The sequence below is a fragment of the Trichoderma camerunense genome (assembly GCF_050948025.1).
Source record: "Trichoderma camerunense strain CBS 138272 chromosome Unknown V8C40scaffold_5, whole genome shotgun sequence".
NCBI classification, from domain to species: Eukaryota; Fungi; Ascomycota; class Sordariomycetes; order Hypocreales; family Hypocreaceae; genus Trichoderma; species Trichoderma camerunense.
In genome coordinates, this window is record NW_028145365.1 from 66,612 (window position 1) to 93,758 (window position 27,147).

Genomic DNA, 27,147 nt, shown 5'->3' on the forward strand with positions numbered 1-27,147 from the left:
CCTCCCTTCAGCGAAAAGGGAGTAAAACAATAGCGAATCAGTTGTATATCCATGAAAGGAGCAGATTGGGCGTGACGAGCGTGCTCCTCGATGGGATGGTGAAGACCTTGAATTAAAGGCCAATGATCGAGTCACTTGAAACCTCGATATCTGGTAGCTTTACCATTGACCATTGTTGCCACCCATGCTGTACTTGGATAATGTAGAGCTTGTTAGTAGCATTAGGAAACAAAACAAGAATGGATCCAAGGCTGCGAAATTTATCGTAAGAAAATATTCTACTGAAGCTCTGGTTCGCTTACATAACGAGTGGGTCACCATCCCCAGCGAGTTGCATTTTAAGGTACGTGTAAATTATTACTGGTCTTGCGTTTGTATGGCTAAATGATGATCACGTAGGTTTACAAGGCCAGGCCAGAAAAGTGATTTTAACCATGGAACTGACGTTGAGCTGTATTAAGTATATGTCTAAGGTGTGCGCAAAGTTCGTATATATACAAAATATTAAAAAGGTCATGCTCACGCCACTCCCCCAACGCCGACTGATGCCATTGCCATCTCGGAGGCTGCCGCAGCCAGGCCATAGCTGACTTATTAATCTAATCCTTCTTTTTTTGTTGTCATCAAGTATGTGCATTTCTCAAATCGTGCCTCCATTTTCGTTGTCGGTTTGAAAAATTGTGTCGTCTCCTATCAACTCTGCTTCAAACAAGCCGGGCGAACCCAAGCTCGTTTACTGAGCCTTCTTGGCCTTGATCTGGGCCAACTTCTTCTCACGGCGTCTCTTGTGGGCATCGGCACCAGCCTCGGTGTCGAGCATGTAGTCCCACCAGCGGAAGCTGGAAGCGTAGTTGCCAATGAACTTCTCGTGGTGCATGTCGTGGTGGTCGGCACCGGCCCAGACAGGCAGGAAGTGGCGCAAGCTCCAGGGGAAGTCGTAGCCGCTGTGGGCATCGATGGCCTGCAGAAGACGGAGGGCGATCCAGACGTACATGGTGAGCAGGTGGAGCTCGCCGGTGATGGCAAGGAGAAGGATGGGAGATCCGACGACACCAAGTCCGAGGAGACCAGTCTCAATGGGCGAAGCATACTCGGCAGCCAAGCCAAAGGGAGCAGAGTACAGGTGGTGCATCTTGTGGATGCTCCTGTAGAGAGGGCCGTAGTGAAGAGCGCGGTGGAACCAGTAGTGCCAAGTATCCTCCATGACGAAGAGGATGGCAATCTGCCAGGCCATGGTGAAGAGCGAGGGGAACGGAATGCCGTAGTCCATGCCGAAGTAGGTGGCGACGGGGTGGAAGAACCAGATCTGAGGCAGTTCGGCGGTGAAGTGGCTGATGAGGACGATGGCGGCGCAGTCCCACTGTTCCTTGAGGGTCGGGATCTTCTGAGACTGAATCTTGTATTTGTGGAAGTAGGGGATCTTGTCCATGATCATGAAGGGAATGCAGCGGCCGAAGTAGATGACCTCGTGCATGACGAAGCTCATGATGCCGGTGGCCAGAGTGTCATTCTGCATGAACAGGTACCAAGCCTGGAAACTTGAGTCAGTCTCTATTCTCGGTTTCGCGGAAGAAAAAAAAAAGCAGAGGGTGCAAAAACGTACAGCCCAGAGGCGCTCAAAGTAGTTGAGCTGAACATTGTATTTGCCAACTTCTTCGAGGACGTTGAAGTAGCCCTGCGTTTGGTTCAACGCGGTGAAAGTCGCGCTCCTATCAAAGGTTGCGGGTTAGAAAATTGGCCAGCCAGGTGCAAACGCGGCTCACTTACGCCACGTCCATGGTTGAGGCCCAATTGGTGGGATGCTATTGAGATTCCTTCCAAGCTTGTTGAGGGGATGTTGGGAAGAAAGGAAAAGCTCCCAGAAACAAAGGAGCGGAAGACTGGTGTAGATAAGGAGATGAGCTTGAGGAAAGGACAAGCGTATTAGGGGACTGGCAGTGGGGGCGAGAAGGGAGATTTTTATCGTCGGTTCGCAGAGTTTGAAGGCTTTCATTGGCCGTGCTAACTGGCTAGTCAGGAGATGGACTTGTGTGGCCAAAAAGAACATTACATTGGGAAAAAAAATATGGATCCGCGCAATGAGCCCACAAGGGAACAAGAGTTTCCGTGCTCTGGGGATTCAAATGCGTGCGAATCGAATCGGAGCCACCAACGGCCCGCGCAGCCTCGCGCAATTGCTGCGGCGTGATAGGCCGTGGTTGGGCGCTGATGCGCTGTGATAGGCTGTGGCGGGAGGGTGTTCCTGCATGGGCCGCATTCGTATTCGCATCGGGTGAGACAAATCTGGGCGAATTTGTGTGGCTTGGTGCATCGTTCTCGCGATGAGGACACACACACACACACTCACACACACAATCTCATCTCGTACATACGAGCTCATACAAACTCAGCTAGCTCTCTTTTGCCTTCTGATCTGATCTTGATGCTTTGCTGACCCCATTTGCTCGTCTTTGGCACTGACCGCTTCCACGTGCGTGGAAGCAGCGGCCGCCGCTCGGCATCTTTTGTGAGACAGCTTGCGGCATTCTCAAGTTTTACTTTATTTTTTTCATCTATTTAATTAATTTTATCTCTTTAAACAAGGTGCTAGGGGTGCTGTACTGCACTTTGTCCATGCATCTTCTTTTGGATAGAGGCAGGGCTACAGTAAATACGCGAGCGACATGCATCCGCCACTTTGGGCAGCTTTTTTATCGGAGACCTGGTAATTGGATGGGGCAGATCTACAAAGGGGCTCCATGTACAACAGCCTGACGCTGATATTGATTGCCATCAATGCCCATGTGCTCTGCTGTACGCGCAACTACAGCGCAGTGATAGTATTGGATTCCAAATTTTGGGGTTGCAACTACTGGAGCTGTCTATGATCTCATCAAGGGCATTCTACAGTCTACAGTGGCCACTCAACTGGTTTAGCACGCTATGGCACCCATCGCATTTAAGCCTCTAATAGGCGACAGTAGTGACATCACAGCCTATTGCAGCTTTTCCCTCCAACGATGAACCCGACAGTTAAACACATCAGCACCCCAAAAAGAGAATACGCAATTCTGCTCAGCCATTCTCGCCTCATCCCCTCCATCATCTCAAGATCTCGACATTAGCTTCATCCTCTTCCCCCTATTCTTGTGCATGACGTGAGCTGTTCGTCTGTCGCTCCGAGTACGAGCCATCCAACAATCAATCGCGGCGTTCCATATTCTGGAGCTCAGGAAAAATTCGGGCACAAACTGCCCCACGCAGAAGCTCCTCCTCCTCCTCTCTTCTCCTCCTCTCGCAGAGCAGCAAACCAGCGGATGGATCGATAATACTAGCCGCGCCCACCTGTTACCTGTTTACTCTCGGCCAGCTGTAATTCCGGACGCTGCCTGTGGTGTGATGGTCTGACTATCGTCCAAGCACCTCCGGATTCGACTCCACCCGCAACCTGGTCCAGCTCCAGCCCAGATCGATGCAGATTCAGCAAGGTTAACCTAGCCCTGGTCGAGACAGCCGGACCGTTCGCTTGTCTGATCGTTTCATCGGCTCATACAATTTTAAACCATGTCGCTGGTTGCCGAGTGAGTTTGTTTGCGGCCCCCCTCCCAATAGCTTCTAGAGCGACCTATTGCTGTGCTGACTTTGCTAATCTCTTGCAACAGCCAAGTGCGGCGACTGGATGCCTACCTCGACCGTCTCCCTGTCCTATCCGAAGAGGCTTCTGAAGATGGGGTTTCCGAAGTTGGGCACCCCTTTGCCGTCACAGAGGCGCTGGACGTTCCGCACCTGGACCGTCTACTGGGCATCATTCGCTCGCTGAGCACAACCTCGTCTTCTCAGCCGCTACTCTCTCTCGAACGTGTTAAACTCCTCCTCGACGAATCAGGCATTCCTGCGATAGCGAATAAGGCCCATGGCACCGTAGGCGGGGCTTATGCACAAACCAAGACACCGTATGAGAACGAAATCGAGTGGCTCCTGGTCTCCAAAGCGACGGTTCAGGTCTATGGAGCTATTCTCAACACGCTGGTTGATCGCATTGTCCCCTTGAGCGATGATTTGTGGTATTGGGACGGAGTCTTGAGCTCCTACAGCTATAGCAGTATCTACGCGGTACAGACATCTCCTCTCCGGCTATTGGCGTGGTCGCATGACATATACCAAGCCAGCCGGGCACGATTACGCTCTTTGTCTGCGGCAGAGGCTTCGGCCGAGCTTGTCGAGTCTACAAGATCCACCATCTCACAGCCATGGAGCAGATTCTACGGCGTCGTTCGAGACAGTATTCGGGAGCACTCATTTGCCAACATACAGCGAAAAGTGCTCTCGCCCGTTGCTCTATGTCGAGCCGAGGCTAGGCGCAAACAGGCGCACCTACGAAAGCTGAGGGAAATGACAGCCAGCGGTCTCGGAGTGCTCATGGATGAAGGCCTTCAGCTAGGCCACGACGATGAGAGAGCTGGGGCGCAGGATCATGAAGACCTTAAGGGGGTCGTTGAGCGCAGCGTAGCATTGATGGACATGGTTCTCAAGGAGGCATGCAGCCTGGAAGCCAACATTCATGACTTTGAGGAAAAAGTGTTTGCCGGTGTCGAAGAAGACGCTGAGCTATCCGTGCATGTCGAGGAAGACATGACTCCCTATCGCCCAAGCACCCTGGCTCGTCGACTGCTTCAGATAATTGACAAGACGCTACCCCAACATATCAACGCCATGCAGACTCTTGCTAATGAAAACGGCCGGCCGCCGGTCATTATTCGATACTGGTTGCCGGCTCTCATCGGCCTTACGTCTTCTACTACCATTCTCAAGATCTTGGTCAACCGCAAAGCAGACATCATCCAATGGATCACAGATTTTGGAAGCACGCTTCGAGATTTCTGGATTCATTGGGTCGTTGAGCCAACCGAAAAGGTCATCAAGACGATTCGGCACGATGAGACGAGTGAAATTGCCATTATGAGCAGAGACAGCCTCAAGGCGGATCGAGAGAGCCTGGAGCGAATGGTTGTCGACTTTGCCACCGACAAGCCTCACTTTGCTGTTGGTGGTTCATCCATCACCGAATCCCAAATCGCAGATATTCGCTCCAAAGTGGCTGAAGGCGATGTGACCCCGGTTCTTCGAGCGTACGAGCAAGACTTGAGAAGCCCCTTTGTCGGTGCTGTCCGGGGCGATCTCGTCCGATCTCTCCTAATCCAGGTTCAGAAGACAAAGGTTGACCTCGAAGTGGCCATGACCGGTATCGACTCGCTCCTCAAGAGCCAAGAGCTAGTTTTTGGCTTTGTGGGACTGACCCCTGGTGTGTTTGTTTCCTTCGGCGTCTTCCAGTACTTCCGCAGCATCTTTGGCGGCCGATCTGGACGGCGCCATAGCAAAGCCTCTGGCAAGGCCATTCGCATCCTTCGAAACATTGACCGTATCTTATCCGAGGCGAGACCAACGGAGAACAATGTCTTGTCCTACAAGGATCACGGCCTTTTGCTGTGCGAGGTTCACGTGCTCCGTAATCTGGCTAGCAAGCTGATGCCGGATAACATACAGAAGGAGTTTTTGGAGGATCTGGACGACCTTGCGAATGTCAAGGGGGTGCACATTCAAGCAAAGGCCCTGGAGAGGATTCGATGGGCATACGCAAGGTGGCTTAGGTAAAACGAACAAAATGTATTTTTACATATCGGAGAGCAATTCTTTTCGAAAGAATTCTTGTTTGACTAGAAGAGAGGATAGATAGCCGAGTGAGCATTGTAAGAAGCATGTCAATTACGTTTCCCATCTTGAAGTAATAGCTGTGATACTGTATTCAACATGCATTTTTATTTGCGTATTAGTCTAGGGTACTCCGTACTTGAACTGTATTGCCTGATGCTGCCAAACTACCAAACATCATGTTGCATAACCTGCAACCCTTGCGCCATTGCCCATGTTAAATGCTTCTTATAACAGATAATAATACTGGAAAAGGTTTTTGTTGAAAACGCTCTAATTGTGTACTCCGATGATTCATGCTTTTGTGACCCTTTACCGGGTGTCCCAATGATGATGCTAGATTAGAAAATATTTGTAAAAAAGGAAAGAAATAGAAATGCTTAAACAGTTTCGCTGTCAGTAGGAGGTTCTTCTTTCTCGCGGAGGTCCTTGAGGCAGGGAGCGAAGAACATTTCGCCTGTGATGACGAGCTGCAAAGTCCTCAGACTGACGAGAATCCAGAGGAGGACGACAGTCAGAGAGATGATCTAGCAAACAATAGGTTAGATGGACGTTTTTTCACAAGATAGGTCATATAGACACAGAGAGAGGGAGTTAACTCACCATTGTCGCATATTTGAAAAACTCGCTGCCCAGATTCTTCCACAGAGCATTGGTGCAAGTTCCCCATACGCCGAGAGGGAAAGTGAATCCCCACCAGCCCATGTTGAAGGGGAACTGGCGCGTGGTCCTGAGGCTGATGAGTGCGAAGCAGACCCAAGCCAGAGCGAACCCCCACATGACGATGCCGAAGAAGATGCCGAGGAAGTAGAGAAACTCGGCTCCCCGCGTGGGATCGACGCCGGCGACGTGGAACATTTCCGTCTGGGGAATCACCTTGAGGGCTACCTTGCCGAGCTGCTGGATACCGAATCCTCCTTGGCCGAGGGGTCCCACGGGGAGGAAGACGGAGACGATGACTTCCCGAGGGGGGAGGGAGTGGATGGTCAGGCGGTGGAAGTAGAGGGCCATGACGCAGCCGGAGAGGGCCTGGCCGATGCCCCAGAGGACGTAGGAGACGATGAGCGTGGCGTAGGCGTGGCTGGCCGAGGGTAAGGCGTCGGCGACGATGCCTCCCGTGGCTGCGGCGACGACGGCGGGGACGATGGGGAGGAGGAGGGTTGCGGTGGTCTTGTCGAGGCCGGGGCGGTGGCGGTGCATGACGATGAAGGGCATGGAGATGCAGGTTGCCATTGAGACGAGGACGTCGATCCACCAGAATGCCCAGGCGAGGTAGATGAGCCAGGGGCCCCATTGGGCGCAGGCGAAGATCATCATGTTGATGATGGCTGGGGGATGAGTTGGTTAGTTTATTGTTGTTGAGGTGGGATGAGATGAGAGGGGACGTACTGGCAAAGCCCATGGGGAAGCATCCTAGGAATAAAGATTGCGCGGGATGTGAAATCATGGCCATCCAGATTTCAGGATAGAGCGTGTATCGTAGTAGCGAGATGATGCAGAAGATAGTGAAGAGCAGGATGTTCAAGGCGAAGAAGATGTAGGAGATGATGTGTAGCCAGTATCCGTTCCAGGGGAGGTTGAAGAGGAGGATGGAGACGATGCCCGTGCCCATGTTTACGGCGAACCATCTTTGAAGATTATTGTGTTAGTTCATACTGAATGCAAATGATGGGTTTTGATTTTTTATTCTTGGAGGAAGTGGTGGTTGTATTGGGTGTAAGTGAGAGGTTGGAGCGTGTATGTGAGACTTACGATGGGGTAAAGTTGCGGACGATTTTACGCCAGCCGCGGTTATTCTTGCATGGTCTTGATTTTGAAGGGCATGGAGGAGTATCAGGAGTATTAGCATCATCATCGCTGCTGCTTTCGCCGTCGTTGTTGTTATTGTTGGCATTGTTTTCTGGCTGTGGCGGCTTCTCGGTTATTGTTCCGAGCTGAGCGTCTGCCGGCCTGGCTGTTGTAGTCGCCATCATGATGCAGAGTCTCCAATGAGACCAAGAAGCAATTCAAAGTGATAGTTGTAAAAGCACCAAAACTTCAATTGATGTTAATAAAATTTGAAGTCGTCGTCCAATCGTCGTATTTATGAATGTCTTGAGACTATTGCTTTAGGCATAGGCCTTTCGGTATTCGGGGCGTTCGCTATGACGTTATGTTTGTTGTGTGTAAGCCACCAAAGGGATGCAAGATGCAGCGGTTCGTCGGAATGCGTGAGCCGAAGGATTTACTTTTCGGGAATAGGGGCAAAAGCTGAGATTGAATGAATTGATTTGCTTCTCTCTTTTCATGTGAATGGGATCGAGTTGCCGGTCTGCCGTTATATAAACCTTCTAGTCATAGCTACTGAGGCAAAAGAATTTTCCTTGACTAATTGGTTTGTTCGCCCCCTAGTCAGATGATGCACCGGCCAGCCGGCCGTCCAGGTACGGAAGACCCTTTTTTTTTTTTTTTTTGCTTCCCTTCACCTGCGATGAACCGGGGATCCACCAATATCAGATTTCTAGAAGATTACCTAGCAGCTACAAATCCAGTTTTTCTCTTAGTAGTGCTGCTCAGCCCTTCTGACGTGCAAACATGATTCACATGGGCCGCCGCTATTCGCTCTTTTGGCTGCGAATCTGGGGAAAGCTCGGCATCGGGGCGTGATGGGGGGCGGCTGTCGGGGGATTCGCTGACCAGGGCTGCATTTATTCCGTTTGGGCGACGGGCCGAGATGATGATTGCTGGATGGAAGTGCCGAGCTGAAATGTGTCTTTGGGATGGATTCGTTGTCTTGGGCGGTTATTGCGGCATCGGGTAGACGGGGAGCAGACACGTTGCGGTGGTGATGATGTCCGTGATGACGACGATTTGGGATTTTTGTAAGAATAGACTGTGGATGAAGTTGGAGATGAGACGCGATACGGCAGGTGGAATGACACTGGACAACGGATATTGCAGCTCTCCACTACTGTTACGAGTCAAGTTGCGGCTCTTGGGATCAAGGTAAGATGCGAGATAGCCTACGCAACAGCTTCACCATGACTTGGATGGCTCTAGGAAGTGAAGTTGAATAGTTCAATTACCTTGATGAATTTTAATTTCATCGCCAGCGATATACTTTGCACAGCTACAAGTAGATAAGTATGACTTGTCTACATCACAGGTAACAGCATCAATATATGGCTAGGATCAATCATCTTTCACCACCGAGGTACATCGCGAACCAGATGGAGATGGATATCATACCGGAGATAAGGTCTCTTTTGGGAATGCAATCCAATTGGCATCTCATCGTCGCCCACATGGCATACTCTGGGCACATAGGCCGGCCCAGCAGTTCCGTTCTTTACGTGGCAGTTTGTCCGAGTTCCCCATCAAGTACACCAGATATCATCGCGATCCACCTTGCAACAGCGGCAGCCATTTGCTGCGACGTGCATACTTTTTCTTTTCTTTTTATCCCTTTTTTTTTCTTGAGAATTTTTTTTTTATCCGTGCACTCTGCTAGACTGGCTCGTGAGTTGACTAGTCGAGGGAGACATGTTCAACCCGCAATGGCAAGCCAACACACGCTGTCTCAAAATATCAGATGAAAGATCCTTCAGTCAAAGCGGGTGAAGCCAAGCTTCAACCATGGAAGTTACGCAGTGGAGCACAAGCAAACTCCTATTGAAAAGCTTGGCGATATTTGTGGAACTTGAAAAGCACATTCCGTGTCCACCTACTCCGTATTCAACTCTATATTGACTTGACTGGTCTTCTTCCTCTCTAAGATCCGTGCCGAGTGACCGAAAGTTACGAGTGCCAGGGCGGATGTCGGCGGCGGATGTCGGAGAACCCCGAGCCGCTGCCGTCATCTCGTGTCTTATGTCTTGTACCTTTGTAGCTCCGCCCATCCCGCATCTTATCTTATAAGTGGAACAGCGCCACCAATATAAGACATACATAGATTGGCAAGGTCTGCGATTCTTGCAAAGAAAAAAAATTACAATCAATTCAGATATAATAAATAGCTGGCAGCTCAGGGGCAGATAAGGCGATAACGAAGAAGGAGAGCACAGAGTTCTAGATCTTCGCCAACCCCCTTTCCATTCGCATATCGCAATCAGTCGCTGAACATCTCTCAAGGTTCCCTTGAACTTTTTCCCTTAGCACGACGCTACTGACCCGAGCATGTACCAGGTTTCACGAAGCCCCACGCTTGGCGGATACTGTCCGTCTGGTCACCAAAAATCTGCCAACATTCGTCTCAGTTCGATGCTCAAGTCCCTATCGCAGAGCCTCTCGTGAGACCTGTGACATTCCAGGCTGCGTAAAACCGAGTCCATGTGCAAAAGCAACCACGTCCAGAATCGGGGTTTCTTGAATCTGAAAATGTCCGGTCGTCATCATTTCGTAGCAATCTCATGTTATCTCTGAGGCTGCGCGTCAGCAGTTCGCTGCACCGCCTAAACTCTGGCTGGCCATTGTGCGCTCCTAGCGCCTGGCCGTCCAACCAGATTGTGCAAAACTTGCGCGGCCTAATCCACCGATAGTTGCCAGGTGTACCCGTTCCCCGTTTGCCGTTGCTCGTACAGGCGATCATCCACCATTGCCCTTTTTTCTTTCGTGTGGCTTGAGGGTCAACGAGGATTTTGACAGGCCGACACCGGTTGCACTACCCTCCGTCGGGGGTTTCGCTCAGCTGACCAGACACGAGAGACACCGGCCATCCCCGCCCCCAGTCGGTGTGTCGCTTTTGGTTGCGTATCTCTGAGATCTTGATAAATGCACCCGTCGTATCGTTCTGTATTGCCCATTCGTTAGATCCCTCATAGCATACCTCCCTATACAATCCATCCTCTATAGCCATCATCAAAAGATACCATCAATCATGACCGTCAACGTTGTGTCTAGCAGCCAAGCGCTCGGTGGCGTCGGCGACGTCGTAGCGCACAAGGGGGATCGCTTCGAAGAACTCGTACTGGCGCTCAAGGACGCCCTTGGCCCGTCGTCAGGCTTGACGTCGGACGATGTCGACGTCGGCTTCCTGATGGAGCTGATGCGCGACTATGATGGCAATGACATGAAGTGGTCCAAGTATGCATTTGGCGACGGCAGCAGAGGATACACTCGTAACCTCGTCGATGAGGGAAATGGCAAAAGCAACCTGGTAGGTCATGCCTCGAAACCTCGTACAGGTGCATCCAATGTATTGACAAGAAGCCAACTAGCTTGTACTCGTCTGGTCCCCAGGAAAGGGCAGCCCCATCCACGACCACGGAAACGCGCACTGCGTCATGAAGATTCTGCGCGGCGATCTCACTGAGACTCGCTACGCCTTCCCAGAGAAGGACGAGCCCGAGGGACCGATGACTGTCATCTCCGAGAAGACATATAAAGAGAACCAAGTGACATACATGGCCGACGAGCTCGGCCTCCATAGAGTATCCAACCGTGGCAGCGACTTCGCTGTCTCACTGCACTGTAAGTTGCATCGCAGCCTCAAGACACTTGTGCTGGACCTGACCAAACAACCTCTTCAGTGTATACTCCCCCCAACGTAGCAAGGGAAGGCTGCCACATCTTTGATGAAAAGACTGGCAAGCGAAGCCATGTGCCCGGCTGCATGTACTTTTCGATGTATGGCCGCCTGGTCAAGGAGTAGCAAGCACCAGCCGTGGCAGCATGTGCATCGGGTTCATAGGAAGCGGCGTGTTGGCGTTGGTTTTGGAATGTCTTTCTCATAATCGTCTTGTTGCCTGTATTGTTTTAGTTCATGGTTCTGGGTGTCGTTGGGTAGCATCTGCCATGTTCATCCATGACGGAGGAGAAGCGGTCCTCAGCGACGGATATATAGCGAAGCACAGCATTTTTGGTACTGAATGAAACGCCTCATCGCATACAAGCTCGTCTCCCCCGTTGTAGCAAAGAAGAAGAGTGTAGTTGGAAGAAAGGCAAGGTTGGACGCATGTCGTTGATATTCTGGCTCTTGTTCTGGAGAGCCATCGATGGCGTGATTTCGGCTAGACCTAATTGGGGACAGTCGAGTGCTTGGTGGTGACGGATCTCGGCGCACTTTTTATGGGGGTTACGGAGGAATTACGGTATTCTTGCTGCTTAGTCACGGTGATTATAAGCATTCACAGGCACAAAAAACACGAGACAAGATGTATTAGACGGTAGGGAGTGTATTATAAGGGAGCTGTACTTGTATTGATGAGTTGATTCTCTCTATGCGTGGGACATGATTGTGTGGATGCCCGACTAGAGATGTACTAAGGCGCCTGTACTCCATATTGCTTACAAAAATGGTACGAGGGCTGCTAAAAGTCGGAGTGACATGCTCAACCTGTCAAATTGCTGGTATCTCTGGCACGTCACATGACCTCGCGTTTGCAGTCTCGTACTCGCAATTGGCTATCAGTAAATGGGACGCGCGAAGTCAACTGGCGGACCTGCCATAATTGTAGAATTTAGCAATTGAGAAGAAACAAATTGATAGAGATGCTCAGCTCTAGAATTTTATTCCACTTCAACAGCCTCAGGCATCAAAATTCTTATCTTTCGAATTAATATTTCTGTTTTTTTATAGCATCTGTTTAGAAGCAATCATTCTCGTTATAACAGCATGCCTCGTCGCAAGCGTACCGCTGCCGAGCTCATTGATCTCACAGGAGATTCCCCTGAACCAGTTCGCAAACGACCAGCTGTTTCTTCTTCACAAACTTCCCGAGCAGCTCCTCGCCTAAATTATGCATCTCAGAGGGGCCAATCGTTTGCTTATCCAGCGGCTACACAAGAACCAGACTATCTGGACTTGACGCAAGACGACGACACCGCCGACAAAGAGTTTTATGGCACTTTTGGTTCGTTTCTTCCTGCGAGGCAATTGTTTGTCAGTGGGATGCTAATTTTTCTTTATATAGATGGCAAAATTGTCGGTGTGAGGTATTATGATGGATATGCTTCGCCTGGCGAGGCTGTCTTGTGTCGTAGAGAGCCGGAAAATCGGGTATGCACCAAGCATAACAGCTGGTTGGGCATTATTAAGTAATAGAGCTAATACGCAAACAGTATGACAAAAATGCTATCCGAATAGACAACGTGCTTCACCAGCAAATAGGCCACTTACCTCGCACAATTGTTGAGAAGCTCGCCCACTACATCGTAAGTTTGGTGCCCCTAACTATCACCCCTTTAAGTCTACAGCTAATATGGAATAGGACTCTGGAGATCTCACCGTGGAAGGCCAGATCATAGGAGAAAAGGCCTACTACGATTGTCCCATAAGACTGTCCTTTTACGGGCCCAGTGATCCCGCAGAGCGGACCAGAATCGAGACTGCTCTAAAGGCAGACAAGTTTGTCAAGGCTACCCAGCTGAAGAAGACCAGAAAGGAAGCCGAGGCACGTAGGGTAGTGCTTGGGCTATCTCAAAGCAGATCAACAGCTGGCTTCGACACTAGTCAGGCGGTTCCCGAAGTATCACTCGAGGAAATCCTCCAGTCCAGCGATGCAGTCGAGTTCCGCAAAAGCGGCGACGCCATCAAGACCCTGGCAATGGGCGAGGATGAGCTGTCCAAGATGCCACAGGCCGAACAACCCAGCCAGCTCAAGTCTACTCTCCTGCCATATCAGCTACAGGTATGTCTACATTAAATCTTTCCTGCCCTTCTTTGTGAGCCCCTGTTTGCGTCAAATCAGAACTAACAACGCGTAAAAAGGGCCTGGCTTGGATGCAGTCGAAAGAGAGCCCAAAACTTCCAGCTGTGGGTTCGGATACAGTAACCCAGTTGTGGAGGCGCGACAACAAGGGCAGGTTTTGGAATGTCGCCTCTGAGTTCATTACCTCTAAGCCACCAACGCTCTTCTCAGGCGGTATCCTTGCGGACGATATGGGTTTGGGAAAGACGCTCCAAATCATCAGCTTAATCCTTACTGGTGGCCCTGGATCAACGCTAATAGTTGCTCCCGTTAGTGTGATGAGCAACTGGGAGCAGCAAATTCGAAGGCACGTCAAAGAGGAGCATCAATCTAGTATCCTGATATATCATGGTGCCAAGAAAGTGGCAGCCGAAGAGCTGGACGGATACGACGTTGTCATTACCAGCTATGGCACACTTGCCAAGGAATTGGATCCCGGCGTCAGCAAAACTCTTTTGAGCCAAAAGAAGAACTGGCGGCGAGTTGTGCTCGATGAAGGGCACACAATAAGGAACGTCAAGACCAAGGCGGCTCTGGCAGCCTGCGAGCTCCACGCCCAGTCCCGTTGGGTGCTGACTGGAACTCCAATGTGAGTACCATGTTCCAATTAGTCTTTTATTATTCTCATTGTCTCGATATACTAACTCATCATCAGTGTCAATTCCGTCAAGGATCTCCAATCTTTGGTCAAGTTCCTGCATATCACAGGAGGCATTGAGCAGCCCGAGATATTTGGCAATGCAATCTCGCGCAAACTGATGATGGGAGATCGCAGCGGGGAAGCCCTTTTGCAATCTTTGATGCAAGACATCTGTCTCCGACGCAGGAAAGACATGAAATTTGTCGACCTCAAACTTCCCAAGAAGACAGAATACCTCCACCGAATTACATTCCACCCAGAAGAACAGGCCAAATACGACGCTCTATTGTATGTCAACTACATCACTTTTTGCCTCTTGGTTTAAAAATTTGGCACTAACTCAATTGTAGATCTGAGGCCAGGGGCGTGCTGGAGGAATACCAAGCCAGATCGCAAACTGGACAGAAGGGCCGCTTCCAAAATGTCTTGGAGCGCCTTCTTCGGCTTCGACAGTCGTAAGTCACCTGCTCATTGTTTGATGCTACTTGCTAATGTGTTATAGATGCAACCACTGGACTCTATGCAGAGAACGGATTAATGATCTAATGCAAATGCTCAAAGACCAAGACGTTGTACCTCTGACCGAGAAGAACCGCGCCCTGTTGCAGGAAGCTCTTCGGCTATACATTGACAGTCAAGAAGAGTGCGCAATCTGCTACGAGTTACCTACTAACCCAGTGATTACAAACTGTCAGCATGTGTTTTGTCGCCACTGCATCTCCAGGGCAATTGAGCTGCAGCACAAATGCCCCATGTGCCGCAATCCGCTGACAGAAGAGAGTCTGCTGGAGCCAGCTCCCGAGGGAACCTTTGATAAGAACTTTGACACCGAACAGCAGAGTTCAAAGACGGAGGCAATGCTGCAGATACTTCGAGCCACATTGAAGAATGATGGCTCGAAAATTGTCATCTTCTCACAGTGGACATCATTCCTTGACATTGTGGAGAAGCAGCTCCAAGGTGCTGGCTTGAAGTATTGTAGGATTGATGGAAGCATGAATACAGACAGACGAGATCAGGCCATCGATGCTCTTGATAATAATTCAGAGACTCGCATCATGCTGGCCAGTCTGGCGGTTTGCAGCGTGGGGCTTAACCTTGTTTCCGCGGATACAGTCATTTTATCCGACAGTTGTAAGTCCTTGCTTCATTGGCACACCCCATGGTTTACATCCCATTATGTGTCTATACTTACTTGTACTATCATAGGGTGGGCGCCGGCAATTGAAGACCAAGCTGTTGACCGAGTACATCGTCTCGGCCAAAGACGCGAGACGAAGATTTGGCGTCTCGTCATGGAAAACACTATTGAAGAGCGTGTGCTGGACGTCCAGCAGGAGAAGCGCGACCTAGTCACCAAGGCGTTCCAGGAAAAGGACAAGGCGAAAAAGTCCAACGTGACGAGAATGGCGGATGTGGTGAAGCTGCTTTCTTAGACGAATACATCGGGCGGCGCAACATGGTTCCCGATGGATCTCCACATAATGTACATGATATAGACGATGCTATCAACTTAAGCAAAGTATTGGGATTTCGGAGAATGCGGCATAGACACGGGAGATCTCTTTGCTCCGTCTACCTGGGGTTGATAGAGGCGGTATAGCTTACGGTGCTGACATATGCTTACATACGAGAGATTATGGAAGCAGTCAATGTCACCATATACACTGAGTTGTGGTTAACGAGGAGATGTGACTGCCTGATCAATACCATCTACGTCTGCTCACCTAATCTCCTCATCTCCAGCATTCACTAGCTTATTAGAAGCCGCCTAGATCCTTTGCAATATGAGAGGTCAAATATACAAAGTCACTGTAAAGGGTAGGTAAGTTTTCGATCAAGGGTAGTTGTAAACCAATTACAGTGTTTCATACATTAAGTCGACATGATTTGTAAATACGATTTGTTGGTTATAAATCATGTGAGTAAGCTCAATCTTTCCTTAACCAAGGCAACTTTTCCATGGCATGTATGTCTTAAGAAACAAAGTCAGAGTGGATATTGCTTGAAATGTTGTGTTGATACGCTCTTACTGACTTTCCCCTTCTATTCAGAGCAAGGTCTAACTTAGAAGGAAGTAGATCTAGCGTAAAACATTGCTTAAGTTGCAAAGAAACTTCAAACTAGGTTGAATCCTTTTAGCCTAATATAGAGCGAGTTTATAATATCAGTTATGATTAACCCGTTGTTTGTATTTTCACAAGGCAGGAATGGGAGAGACATGGAGTTGGAGTTGACAATACTTTCCTCGTATTATGTAACCCCACTAAACAAGATATATGTGGTGGAGACTAAACGAAATACAGATGGTTTGAATTGCTAGTGGCAGGGACTCTGTGAGACCTTAACCTAAATTCACTCAAGCCACGAGACTGACTTACAGAGCAACTAAGCTTACTTTGGCTGACCATAGAGGAATGACTCGGACCTCCCATTGTTATCATCCTTCTAGCGGCGGATGTGTTATTTTGGGAGCACCTAGATCAGGTAATTTATGCCAAAGAGGGAAGCATGCGGCAGGAGGTATCGTGCGAGTTTGTCCGAGTTTCTACAATGAAATCACAACTCTTGATACCCTCATTTTTGTCAATAATTGCCTGTAAACTGGAGAACTGAAGAAGTCGCTATTTATCCTTTTTCGAAGAGTTAGAAAAAAAAAGTAATCTTTAATTCATCTCTAGCAATAAATAATAAACTGCGGACTAAGCTTAATGATTTGTCTATTTCTCGTCCGATTTTAACTTTTGGTTAATCTTACATCGTTAGACGGCAACCTGTCTGATTTATAAACAGACGGTTATTCGCATCGACTAAACACCAATTAGTAATCTACGACCTTACAGGGAGATCTCCATAATGGCCTGCGTTGTTCTAATCATGGGGTCCCTTTCCGAGGTTGTAAGATGGAAAATAAAATCATGGCTAGTTTCGGAACAGTTCCGAGTGGCTACCAGAAGTTACCGGGGGAGTATATAAACACAATCCGTCTCGCCGACGTTGAAAAGGAGCCAAAAGCTTGCCACACATATCAGTCAAAGAGCTTTCTACCTTTTTTATTATCCTTAAGGAAATATATACGACATAATACTTCGATCTAGCAACCATGGCTGTGGTTCCGTCTTCCAAGCCACACATCTTCGTCATTCCTGGAGCATATCATCCAGGTTCCACTTTCAGCCTATTCATTCAATCACTCGAGGCAGCAGGATTCTCTGCTGAGACCACTACAAACCGCAGTGCCGGCAACGCAGGCATCACCGTACAAGACGACATAGAACACGTGCAATCTCTACTCATCCCTCAGATCGACGAGGGGAAGGATATTGTGGTCGTCGCCCATTCATACGGCGGCGTAGTTGGATCGGGAGTCATTGCAGGCCTGGACAAAAGGGGTAGAGAAGCCCGAGGCTTGAAGGGAGGCATCATCGGGATCATTTGCATCGCGGCTCTCATGACCAAGCCGGAGAAGTCGATTCTTGAGTCGAGGGGTGGGGGGGAGTGGTCACCATGGGTTGACACGAGTAGAGTAAGTTGAACTCCCTTTTGCTTCTTCTCTCCCATGTTTAGTTTTGTCAAGTAAGGTGTGGTATCTGTATCATGATAATGTGCTAAACTGCTCGGCAGCTCGAAACCGAAGGCGTCACATACACAAGGAACGAGATAGAGACGTTTTACCACGACGTCTCTCCCGAACTGGCTAAAACTATGATAGCAAGTTTAACGTCACAGTCTGGGCTGTCAGTGCAATCGAAGCCTGCCGCAATCGGCTGGCTAGATGGTGTGTATGACGGCCGTCGCGCGTACATTCGCTGTCTTCAGGACGGCGCGTTGCCTCTCGCGGCGCAGGATGGCTTGCTTGCTCAATCGGGGGTCGAATGGATCATCAGGTCCTTGGAGGCTTCGCATAGTCCGTACTTGTCGATGCCGGATGAGCTGACGAGAGTGGTGGCGGAGATAATAACGGAGTTTGCAAAGAGCTGAGTGTTTGTGTTACTTGTGACTGACTTGGATTCGTGGGTTGTTAACAAGATGTTTAGTACATGCCACACGGACCTTGATGATATATGAAGAATATTGGCATCAATAGTTCTCTAGTATATTCTTAATCAATTTGGAGAGAAATTTCGCCAACTTACTCAGCTCTCCCCAAACGTGAGGCAAGATGTGATGCTGGGAGAGAAGACAAGACCAGCCAGCATCAAACTGCTAGTAAGTAGTTGAGCATACATGTAAATCCAGAAATAGACGCCTAACTTCATGCAAGTAACATAGCGGCTCCCTCGATCCAATTTTTCGGCAAGCCACAGGCACTGGCTGTCCTCCTGACTCGTCCTTGCATCCTTAAGGAATCATAGGACCAAACTTTGATAATAGGGATGCCCCTATTCGATACTTCAACATAAATGTCTCCGTGTCATATGAGTCGTTGTCAAATATCAAACGACTCATTTCCAAAACCAATATTGAGGATTTCGGACATGTAACGCCTCCGCGATGAGGTCGTACACGCACGCACTCCCTCGCAGCAACGGCTTCACTTACATACAATCGCGAGCTTACTCAGCGGGGCTATATCCCACCGGCAATCACCTACTCTTACTATCTGTGACAACAAACAAACAACACGAGGTCTATTTTCCATGGAATCTCCTATTCTCCCAGAACTCACTGAAAGCAAATACGGAGATAAACCACGGATTCAATATTCTAAAAAAATCCTTCAGAAAGGGATTTTCTTTTGGTTTCGTCATCTCGCACTTATCATTCCTCCGCAGTTATTGTTTACCCATCCCGCCGATTAGCTAAGCCAGATGTCGGCCCGCCTGGGGCTGTTCGCGCCGACAGCGAAGCTCCGATGCTCCGACCTCCGATCTTGTTTTGGTGAGGGCCGTTGCTTGTAGAACGCGATGGGAGCGAAACCAACTGCGTATTTTGACGCTTTTTACGTTTGCAAACCGAGAACAACGATACTTATAATAAAACACGAGGTCAAAAAGCCAAGCCTCTAATATATTCAGCTACCAGCCCTGCTGAATCTACGGAGTATCTATCTCGAAAATGAATACCCGGGCCTGTCTCTGTCTCAAGTCTTGTCTATCCCTCTGTAAGCACACAAGCTACCCAATACTCGTATATCTGGCGTATCATCGGCCGCGCCAAAACAAGTCTCCCAAATAGCCTACCCATTTTAACTTACCATTCCCCTTACGGCCCCCGTTTTTTCTTCCCCCCTTCCCGTTTAACGTTAAAATTCATGCCGCTCACTCTCACACCCAACCAACGCGCGCCCGGACCTACGTGTGTGGTATCCCCATCCACCTTCTGAACCCCGGATCTTGCACAAAGTGCGAGCACCGATCACCACATGTTTCTGTTTTCCCGGTCGGCGGCCTAGACCGGGGGCCTCTGCCTGCTAAGCAACACCGGCCGTCGTTTGCGTAGCACAAAGGCCCGGGCTAGGCAGGCTGTCGGTCATGGACTCGCGCGAAAGCGAAAGCGGACAGCGCAGCTGAGCTGCGGAGGATTTTTGAAATCAAAAGATAACTAATGTACAATGACGGAGGCAGCTCGCCTCGTTGGTTTCATGTAATATATCTTCTTCTTTTTACTATATTACTAGATGTGGGCAGTAGTTGCCAAGTCCTTTCTTTTTTCCATTCTCGCCAACAACCAACCCCCTTGTTTACTTGGTCACATTGAATCGAATATAATTATTCCATCTCTCGCTTATTTTAATATTTCAATCTCTTGACCTTAGCGAATCGAGCAAAGCCGATCCATCGTGTGCTGTGTTGTTATCGACTCCTACGAGCCTGGTGTTTTGGTGGTGTGACTTCGGACGACGACTTATACGCATCTCCTCACGCCAACCTATCTATCACCTGAATCGAACAAAACCCTCAACAACCACGAAAATATCCATCTCATCAATATCAATTTGATAAAAAAAGAATCTCAGCCGAAAAGATGGCATCTGGCGGCCAAAGCGGCGGAGTGTCGCCACACATGGTACGTTCATCCCCCCCTTTCTCCCTCAACACCATCACCAAATCCATCACCACAACTTTCAAACCAAACCCATCAACAGAAGACTAACATGAGCTTCCCTCTCAGAGCCCTCCTTACCCCCCCAAATACGCAGGCCTCGGCCTCACCCCAACCGTCGGCGTCGACATCCCCATCTCCGCCGTCATCCTCTTCTTCTTCATCTGCTCCGCCGCCCTCAACATGACAATCTTTCAACGAAACCGTCGTCGAGGCCACAAGTTCGTCCTGTCGGGCCTCTTCTTCGGCTTCTCCATGGCACGCATATCGGCAAACGTCATGCGCATCGTCTGGGCGTGCTACCCGAAAAACGGCCGCATCGGCCTCGCGGCGCAGATTCTCGCCAACGCAGGTGTTTTGCTCGTCTTCGTCGTCAACATTATTCTCGTTCTGCGTGTTTTGAGAGCGTATCATCCGAGGCTTGGTTGGAGTTTTCCTGCCAAGATCGTCTTTCGGTCTATTTATGTTTCGGTCGTGGGCTGTCTCATCATGCTCATCGTTTCCATTGTCTATAGCGTCTACACGCTCGACCAGTCTGCCATCAACAAGACCCACGACGCCCAAGTCGTTGCCTCAACGTACTTCGCCTTCCTCGCATTCTTCCCCATCCCCGTCATCGCCCTCTGCTTCATCATCCCCCGCCGCCAGCGCATCGAAAAGTTTGGTGCCGGAAGCATGCGCTATAAACTCTTCCTCATGATCTTCAGCGCCTGCTTACTCACTCTCGGCGCGAGCTTCCGTGCAGGAGTAGGATATTACCGCGTTCCTGTAACCCAGCCAAGGTGGTTCCATCAAAAGGCCTGCTTCTACTGCTTCAACTACGTCATCGAGCTCATCGTCATCTTCACGTACGCTCTGTCTCGATTTGACAAGCGCTTCCACATTCCCGATGGAAGCAGCTCTCCCGGCCACTATGTCAACGGCGTTCCAGGCTCAGACGGGCGAGTATTCGATGAGGAGCTTCCGGCGAGTGCTTCTGCGCAGACGATGCATGATTCCACCTGGGACACACCGCTCGAAAACAAGCTCGAGGCCGGCAAATAATTTGAAGAAAACGAAGAAGAGAGGTGAGAAGCAGATAATCACAGCATGGAGGCACCTGAGGTTCTGTATATATATGTCAGTGTGCTCGGTATATTAGACAAGGACATCACATGGCGTTGGGGTATAGATAGGGCATCGCATTGTACGACTGGAATCATGGAATATCACGAGTGGGCCCCCTTTATGTAGAGCAAGGGTTGAAAGAATCTTCTCTCAGTATAGAAATAAGCGTTCTTGGATAATGTATAGAACAAGAATGATATCACCTATTTTGCCAATCAGCAGTTTTGTCATCTAATACGCATGATAAGTGAGTGGGTTTAGGGCATCGCAAAAAGTCTGATAGGCAATGTCTCTCTCCTGTTCCAATTCTATTGCTCTCAGTTCTGACCATGACAATCCATAGGCACGCACATGCTGACATTATTAATATCAGCGCATCACCATCCCTATTAGTAAAGTTGAACCAGTCTGGAGCGGCGGCACTTTGGCAACTCCTGTTCACATTGAGACTTGTCACGGCTGGGTGGCGTGGGCCCGTACACCGGCAGTAGGATTAATCGTACATTATTTTTTCTTTAGATGCCCGGCTCCCTGGGCTCTAACAACTATAAACCCTCTTGCAAAAAGCCCTTTACAGCAATAACTCGTTTGAATGAAGAACGTCGGTACTAGATTAGAGGAAGTAGTCGGGGGTTCCTAAAAGGGGAAAAAAGTCAATAGTCTGATTTGAGCATTTGGGTGGGAATTGCAACACATACGTCTAGAGACCATTGGCTCTCCGGCTCTCGGGCACGGATCGAATTGCAGGCTGTAGGCGTTAGCACTTGAGGCTCCAACATGGGATGCAGGTGTGTTGCTTACAAGGTATATTTCAGGTGCTCGTCAATTTCCATTATGGCAGCTTGGTTACCACATCGGTAACAGTAATTTGGTGCTATCGAGAAGCGGCATTGTTAGAAAAAAATCATTAAGTATTATTAAGTGATGCAGGCGGCTGAAAAAGGGTAGGCGGCACGCGGGCAGCAGAGCTGTTGGTGCAGCAAAGGCTCGCCATTGGCAAACAAGGGAAATGTAAAAATCAAAGAAAAAGGCTCACCTGAAAAGATTGTCACCACGTTCCGGTCCTGAGACCAGTTGTATCCTTCCATGACAAGCTGATGCGCTCGTGCCACCAATGTCAAGCCGTTGTTGTGATTGAAAGCCTCTGAAATGTCCTGGCCAAACGTGTACCCCGCACCGCGGGGAGAGATGCCCCAGCCGCAGCGGTCGTCGGGGTCAGACCATAGGAGATCGCACATGGGACCTTCATGGGGGACTTCCTGGACGCGGTCGAGGGCCCTGATGTTATCTAATGTGTCGATGCTGGGGGACAGGCCGCCGTGGAGGCAGAAGATCTGGTTTTCAATCAGGGCGGTCAGGGGGAGGTAGTCGAAGAAGTCGGTGAAAATCTTCCACACGTTGGCGTTGCCGTATTTGCGGAGGCATTCGTCGTAGAAGCCGTAGACTTGTGTGATCTGGCGCGACTCGTGGTTGCCTCGCAGGATGGTGATGCGTTGGGGGTAGCGGATCTTGAGGGCGACGAGGAGCGACACGGTCTCGACGGAGTAGTATCCTCTGTCGACGTAGTCACCTGCGGCAGTTTCACAAATCGTCGTCAGCAAACGGAGCTCAAGGGAGGAATCAAGTCGCGTCTGTTCGCACCCATGAAGAGATAGTTGGTGTCGGGGCTGGGGCCGCCAATCTTGAACAGCTCCATCAGGTCGTGGAACTGGCCGTGGATATCGCCACAGACCGTGACGGGGCATTTCTGCAAAAGACACTCAGAGTCAGCATTCTCCCACGCCAGCGACCAGATAAGACACCCGATCACCGCATCGCTCAAGGGCCAAACCTACCACTGGCTGGACGTTTGATTCCTCCTGAACAACCTCTCGACCCTACACGAACATCCAAAAAGTCAGCATCGCTGGCGCCCAACAAAATAGCATCACGAGCAGGCGCCGAAAAAAGGGCCACCAGCCCAGGCCCAAGACGTCGAAAAATCTGGGATTCTCGCATCGCCATCGCTTCAGCATCGGATGCTCACCATGTCGCACAGCCTCTGGACGTCGGCCTCGGACAGCTGTTTGCAGTTCATCAGATTCTCAATCCACTGTTCCAGCGTGGATCTGGTCGCAGGCTCCGTCTGCACTGGCGACACGTCGGCCGGTACCCTCCCGACGTCTTCCATATTTGTGTCCATGGTCGAAAAGCGCAGCTGCGGCCGAGGCGAGTCGATTGGCGATGCGTTGCTGGTTGAGAGGCGGAGGTAGAGGGAGGGGGGTCGAGCTGGTTTGAGGTTTAGGAGGGGAGAAGGTTGATGCTGTGAATGACGTTGCGGTCACGCTTCGGGTTTCTGTCCCAAGAGGTTCTGGCAGCAACAGCCTTGGCAGTAGGCAGCGGGTGGCAATTTAGCGGTTGGCAGTTGTACAGTCCAGTAGCAAATAGCGGCTGGTGGTGGGGCAGATGCGCCAAAGGAGGCGATTTTATAGCGATGGATATGGCACGGCGGTCGCTATCAGCCAGTGTAGTGCAGTGGGAGGAACAAAGAGAGGGACGGGAGGGATATGGGGAGAGAGATTATGTGTGAGAGAGCTGGAGGGAGCACGAGATTGCGAAAGATGACAAGGGGAGGGGGAGGGGGTTCAAAACAAGCAAAGATAATAAAATGGGGTATAGAGGCTTTACGGTAGCGGCTACGAGTTATATGGACTTTGAATGCTATTGGTTTCGATTTAGTTTGCATGAAATAGGCATCAATGACTTTCTTTATTCATCTTTTCTTTCTTTGTAAATCTTCAGCTGTGCACTGGACGGCTTAAGCGTTCGCGTCTTGTCTCGAAATCGCTAGGCCGTGTTTTGCGTGCTTGAGGTACCAAGCATGAGGGGTTGGCTCTGAGCTTAGCTATCACCAGCATTCGTCCCATTTATTACATTACAGTACCTAGGTAGCTTCGAGCTCTTATGCATAGCACTGCTATATCGAGTATAAAAAGCATCCAAAGTAAATCCATTATATCCATATCTTTTCGCACTATCATGATGATATTTCCACACCCGCGCTATGATGGTACATATTAAGCCGCACTGCTTTGTACATGCCCAGGGGAAACGAAATTAAAAGCTTCCCCCTTTGGCGCCAAGCTGGCGACCTCAGCTCCGGAGCTGCCCCGCCAAGCTTATCCTAGAACCAGGCACATCATCCATCATCTACATGTTGATTGTCCATTAGATATGACAATGCTACCAATTGCCGCGATACAATTACCATGACTGTCTTTCAATCCTGTTGATCGAATTATGTATATTTTGAATATTAAAGTGGTAAAACTAACTATTTCCTTTACGCAGCAACCACGATGCTGCTGACTCATAACATCATCTACACCTGCATGATAGGGGGAGCTCAGCTCCGATGCCCGGCTCCGTAGACTCCATGCTCATGCCTGGAGCCTTTCTGTATAGACATATAATCATGCTGCCTTCTCTTGCTGCGTCATAGCCTTCCTTTTCCAGGATCACATGCCATTAGCATATCAACTTGACCCAAGATTAATTGCCCGTCAATTCATTCATCCTTCAAGCCAGCCCCAGTCCAACAAGGTCCGAAGTCTCGGCTCCCATACCGCTCGATGGCCCATCCACACCCTTGCCCACCAAGCTCGTGAAATCAAGTCCTACCTCAGACAGCTTCTTCGCGTGCTCTTTTGCCTGGTCCATGCACTGCGTCCAGACCTGTCCGCCGCGTTCCGTGCTCGCCAGCTGCCTGGCAAGAATCACGTTGAATGCTTCAACTTGCTCCTTTGCCCACTTGACGCACGTGCTCATCATGGGTGGAGGGAAACAGCTTTGAAAGCATTGGACGGTGTTGTGGATGAGGGTGAAATAAACAAAGGATAGCTGCCAGATGTACAGGTGCAAGTCACCTTGAAAGAGACATTGTCTATTCGCAACATGTTAGCTCATGTAATGTGTGACGCAATACAAGTCGAGAGAAGAGGGGAAACCAACCTGGCTCTCTTGTGAATCGTGTCAGCTCGAGCTGCAAGATACGCCTCCCTGGCCCTGTCTTCATAGCCCAGTCTCGCCAACCAGCTAAGGTTTCGCTTCGTCTTGTTTGCCTGGTGATGCGTCGTCTCCATCCCGTGAATAATAATCGTCGCAAGCTTGGCGCATCTCTCTTCAACCTCAAAGTTGATAAAGTCTTGGGCTACCGTATTGCCCTTGAGGCCCCGTGCTAATCCCTTGAGCTTTTCCACGCGCGCTACTGCGGGCTCGAACCCCTGAAGAGCAATGTCAATATCCAGCTCGTCCATTTGGCCTTCCACCCATCGGAGATTTTGCTGCTTGCCGTCCACCTCGATCATCATGTCTTTGATATCAGATAGTGTCTCTAGCAGCTCTGTCTTTTGGAGCAGGCCAGGGTCTCTTGATGCAAAGTAGTTGATCGTCTCTCTTGCCTTGTTATTGGCCTCCATCTCAGACTGCAAACCTTTGCGTAGTTCTTCCACTGCCTTGCGTACATTCATCATCAATGCTTTTTTCTCGCTTGCTTCAGGCTTTTCTGTGCGGTAGATGAACGTCTCTTGGCCACCACCGCGAACCATGATGGCATCAGCCAACTTGGTACGGCCACCAATGGAATCACCTGTCCCTGGCATTTCAATGACTTCAATGTCGAGCAGGGGCCAACAGCGATCAGCGACGAGCTTCACCATGGGTCCACGGGTGTCTGCGTTGGGTGCGTCGACCTTGCGTTTCTTTCGAGAGGCGATAAGGAGATGGTCGTTTAGCAGAAATATTTGCATGGCCCTTCTGCTCTTATACGTTGCATTGTCCAGTTCGATCCAGGGCCCAGCATTGAGAACTACGTGGCGCCCAATCGCGTTTGGTAGAAACTTTTGCGACCCTTCCACCGTCTTGTAAAGAGATTGCATCTGCGAGGTCCAGAGAACGCTTCGGTCTGCGACGGAGCTGCGCTTGTCACGTTTGCTCATGGTGACGGCTCCTCCGATGGATGAGTCCACCTCGTTTCTTCCCGACGCTTGCCTAAGAGCCGTCGTGTTTGCCTTGAGTTCGGACATAAGGTTGCGGAGAGCTCTCATTTCTCCCTTGAGTTTCTCAGCCTCTTTACTGATTTTGATGAACTGAGTTCGATTTTGTAGTAGATTCTGCTGCAAGTCTGCACCGGCGCGCGTCTTTATGCCTTGCAGCGACTCTGCATATTCCTGGATCTGGTCCTCGCTCGCCTCGCTCAGCACTGAAGCTACATACTGGTCGGGAATAAGGTTTGGGTCCCGCAGCGCCTTGAGATCGACAACGGGAGCAGCTCCTGGCCCGGCTCGGGACGGAGGAGGGGGTTGATAGTCGGTGTTGTACCGCTCGAGAGGAGGTAGACTTGGAACTGGCGGGGCGGCCGCGTCGAACTCGGGAGGCAAGTTGTTGAATCGAGAAGAAAAGCGTCGCTTGACCAAATCGGATGTCTGTAAAGTTACTATTAGTCAAGAAACCTCCCGCTCGGTGGTATCGAGATCTCACCTTTCCACCCGCTCCTACAGGTCGGGGGCGAGGCGCCTCAGGAATGGAGAGCATCCCAGGAGCAGCAGCAGCTGTTCCTCCCGTCGACCCATCTTGAGGAATTGGCGCAGAGATCTGTCGCGGCGCACTGATGACAGGACGAGCCTTTCGTCGCTTTCCGCTTCGAAGGGACAGGGTTATCTTGCTGCGTTCCTCAGACATGTTGCCTGCTCATTGAATGAATGACGGAGGGAGATTGATTGACCGGCTCAGCACGGGAGAAAAGAAGGACAGTTGCCTTATGATGAATTCAAACACATTCGCACGTATCGCTCAATTCCACAGTCGCGTCTGTTCGTACAAAGTTGCTGCACAGAGCTTCCTACCGCTGCACGGTGATGTGATAGGATGGCCGTTGCGTGGCAGATGCAACTCGATACAACGAATGTATGGGGTATCAAGTACCAAGCACTAGCGGAGTAAGAGCAAGCTCAATGGCGGTGC

General features: G+C 50.0%; 9 protein-coding genes across 9 annotated transcripts; 5 read left to right on the top strand and 4 right to left on the bottom strand.

Annotated features, from left to right (window-relative positions):
- Positions 1-313: 313 nt before the first annotated feature.
- V8C40DRAFT_238258 (methylsterol monooxygenase) lies at positions 314-2,004 on the bottom strand. Its single transcript, XM_083214408.1, has 3 exons — positions 1,768-2,004; positions 1,604-1,709; positions 314-1,531 (listed from the first exon to the last, which is right to left on the bottom strand). Exons 1-3 carry the CDS (start codon positions 1,776-1,778, stop codon positions 734-736), a joined length of 915 nt encoding a protein of 304 aa, XP_083075274.1. The 5' UTR covers positions 1,779-2,004; the 3' UTR covers positions 314-733.
- Positions 2,005-2,989: 985 nt separating this feature from the next.
- On the top strand, positions 2,990-6,216 carry V8C40DRAFT_167849 (ATP synthase regulation protein NCA2-domain-containing protein). Its single transcript, XM_083211561.1, has 2 exons — positions 2,990-3,560; positions 3,642-6,216. Exons 1-2 carry the CDS (start codon positions 3,544-3,546, stop codon positions 5,629-5,631), a joined length of 2,007 nt encoding a protein of 668 aa, XP_083075275.1. The 5' UTR covers positions 2,990-3,543; the 3' UTR covers positions 5,632-6,216.
- On the bottom strand, positions 5,796-7,872 carry V8C40DRAFT_285820 (voltage-dependent anion channel). The gene is made up of 4 exons (XM_083222456.1): positions 7,441-7,872; positions 7,078-7,316; positions 6,292-7,016; positions 5,796-6,215 (listed from the first exon to the last, which is right to left on the bottom strand). The coding sequence occupies exons 1-4, from the start codon at positions 7,659-7,661 to the stop codon at positions 6,069-6,071; spliced, it is 1,332 nt and encodes a 443-aa protein (XP_083075276.1). The 5' UTR covers positions 7,662-7,872; the 3' UTR covers positions 5,796-6,068.
- Positions 7,873-10,417: 2,545 nt separating this feature from the next.
- Positions 10,418-11,322, top strand: V8C40DRAFT_238268 (RmlC-like cupin domain-containing protein). The gene is made up of 3 exons (XM_083214409.1): positions 10,418-10,822; positions 10,884-11,136; positions 11,196-11,322. Exons 1-3 carry the CDS (start codon positions 10,544-10,546, stop codon positions 11,315-11,317), a joined length of 654 nt encoding a protein of 217 aa, XP_083075277.1. The 5' UTR covers positions 10,418-10,543; the 3' UTR covers positions 11,318-11,322.
- A 788-nt stretch (positions 11,323-12,110) lies between these two features.
- Positions 12,111-15,642, top strand: V8C40DRAFT_167909 (SNF2 family N-terminal domain-containing protein). Its single transcript, XM_083211562.1, has 9 exons — positions 12,111-12,518; positions 12,579-12,664; positions 12,727-12,819; positions 12,876-13,295; positions 13,376-13,944; positions 14,011-14,283; positions 14,346-14,450; positions 14,498-15,129; positions 15,205-15,642. Exons 1-9 carry the CDS (start codon positions 12,281-12,283, stop codon positions 15,429-15,431), a joined length of 2,643 nt encoding a protein of 880 aa, XP_083075278.1. The 5' UTR covers positions 12,111-12,280; the 3' UTR covers positions 15,432-15,642.
- A 1,456-nt stretch (positions 15,643-17,098) lies between these two features.
- On the top strand, positions 17,099-17,982 carry V8C40DRAFT_285822 (alpha/beta hydrolase; the record flags this gene model as incomplete). Its single annotated transcript, XM_083222457.1, has 2 exons — positions 17,099-17,521; positions 17,620-17,982. The coding sequence occupies 2 exons, from the start codon at positions 17,099-17,101 to the stop codon at positions 17,974-17,976; spliced, it is 780 nt and encodes a 259-aa protein (XP_083075279.1). The 3' UTR covers positions 17,977-17,982.
- Positions 17,983-19,467: 1,485 nt separating this feature from the next.
- On the top strand, positions 19,468-21,331 carry V8C40DRAFT_167967 (uncharacterized protein). The gene is made up of 2 exons (XM_083211563.1): positions 19,468-20,004; positions 20,110-21,331. Exons 1-2 carry the CDS (start codon positions 19,963-19,965, stop codon positions 21,082-21,084), a joined length of 1,017 nt encoding a protein of 338 aa, XP_083075280.1. The 5' UTR covers positions 19,468-19,962; the 3' UTR covers positions 21,085-21,331.
- V8C40DRAFT_238275 (Metallo-dependent phosphatase-like protein) lies at positions 21,282-23,752 on the bottom strand. The gene is made up of 7 exons (XM_083214410.1): positions 23,174-23,752; positions 22,983-23,024; positions 22,789-22,894; positions 22,184-22,717; positions 21,949-22,021; positions 21,846-21,895; positions 21,282-21,783 (listed from the first exon to the last, which is right to left on the bottom strand). Exons 1-7 carry the CDS (start codon positions 23,327-23,329, stop codon positions 21,761-21,763), a joined length of 984 nt encoding a protein of 327 aa, XP_083075281.1. The 5' UTR covers positions 23,330-23,752; the 3' UTR covers positions 21,282-21,760.
- Positions 23,753-24,414: 662 nt separating this feature from the next.
- V8C40DRAFT_238281 (exocyst subunit EXO84) lies at positions 24,415-27,090 on the bottom strand. The gene is made up of 3 exons (XM_083214411.1): positions 26,665-27,090; positions 25,138-26,609; positions 24,415-25,069 (listed from the first exon to the last, which is right to left on the bottom strand). The coding sequence occupies exons 1-3, from the start codon at positions 26,863-26,865 to the stop codon at positions 24,706-24,708; spliced, it is 2,037 nt and encodes a 678-aa protein (XP_083075282.1). The 5' UTR covers positions 26,866-27,090; the 3' UTR covers positions 24,415-24,705.
- Between the last annotated feature and the right edge of the window lie 57 nt (positions 27,091-27,147).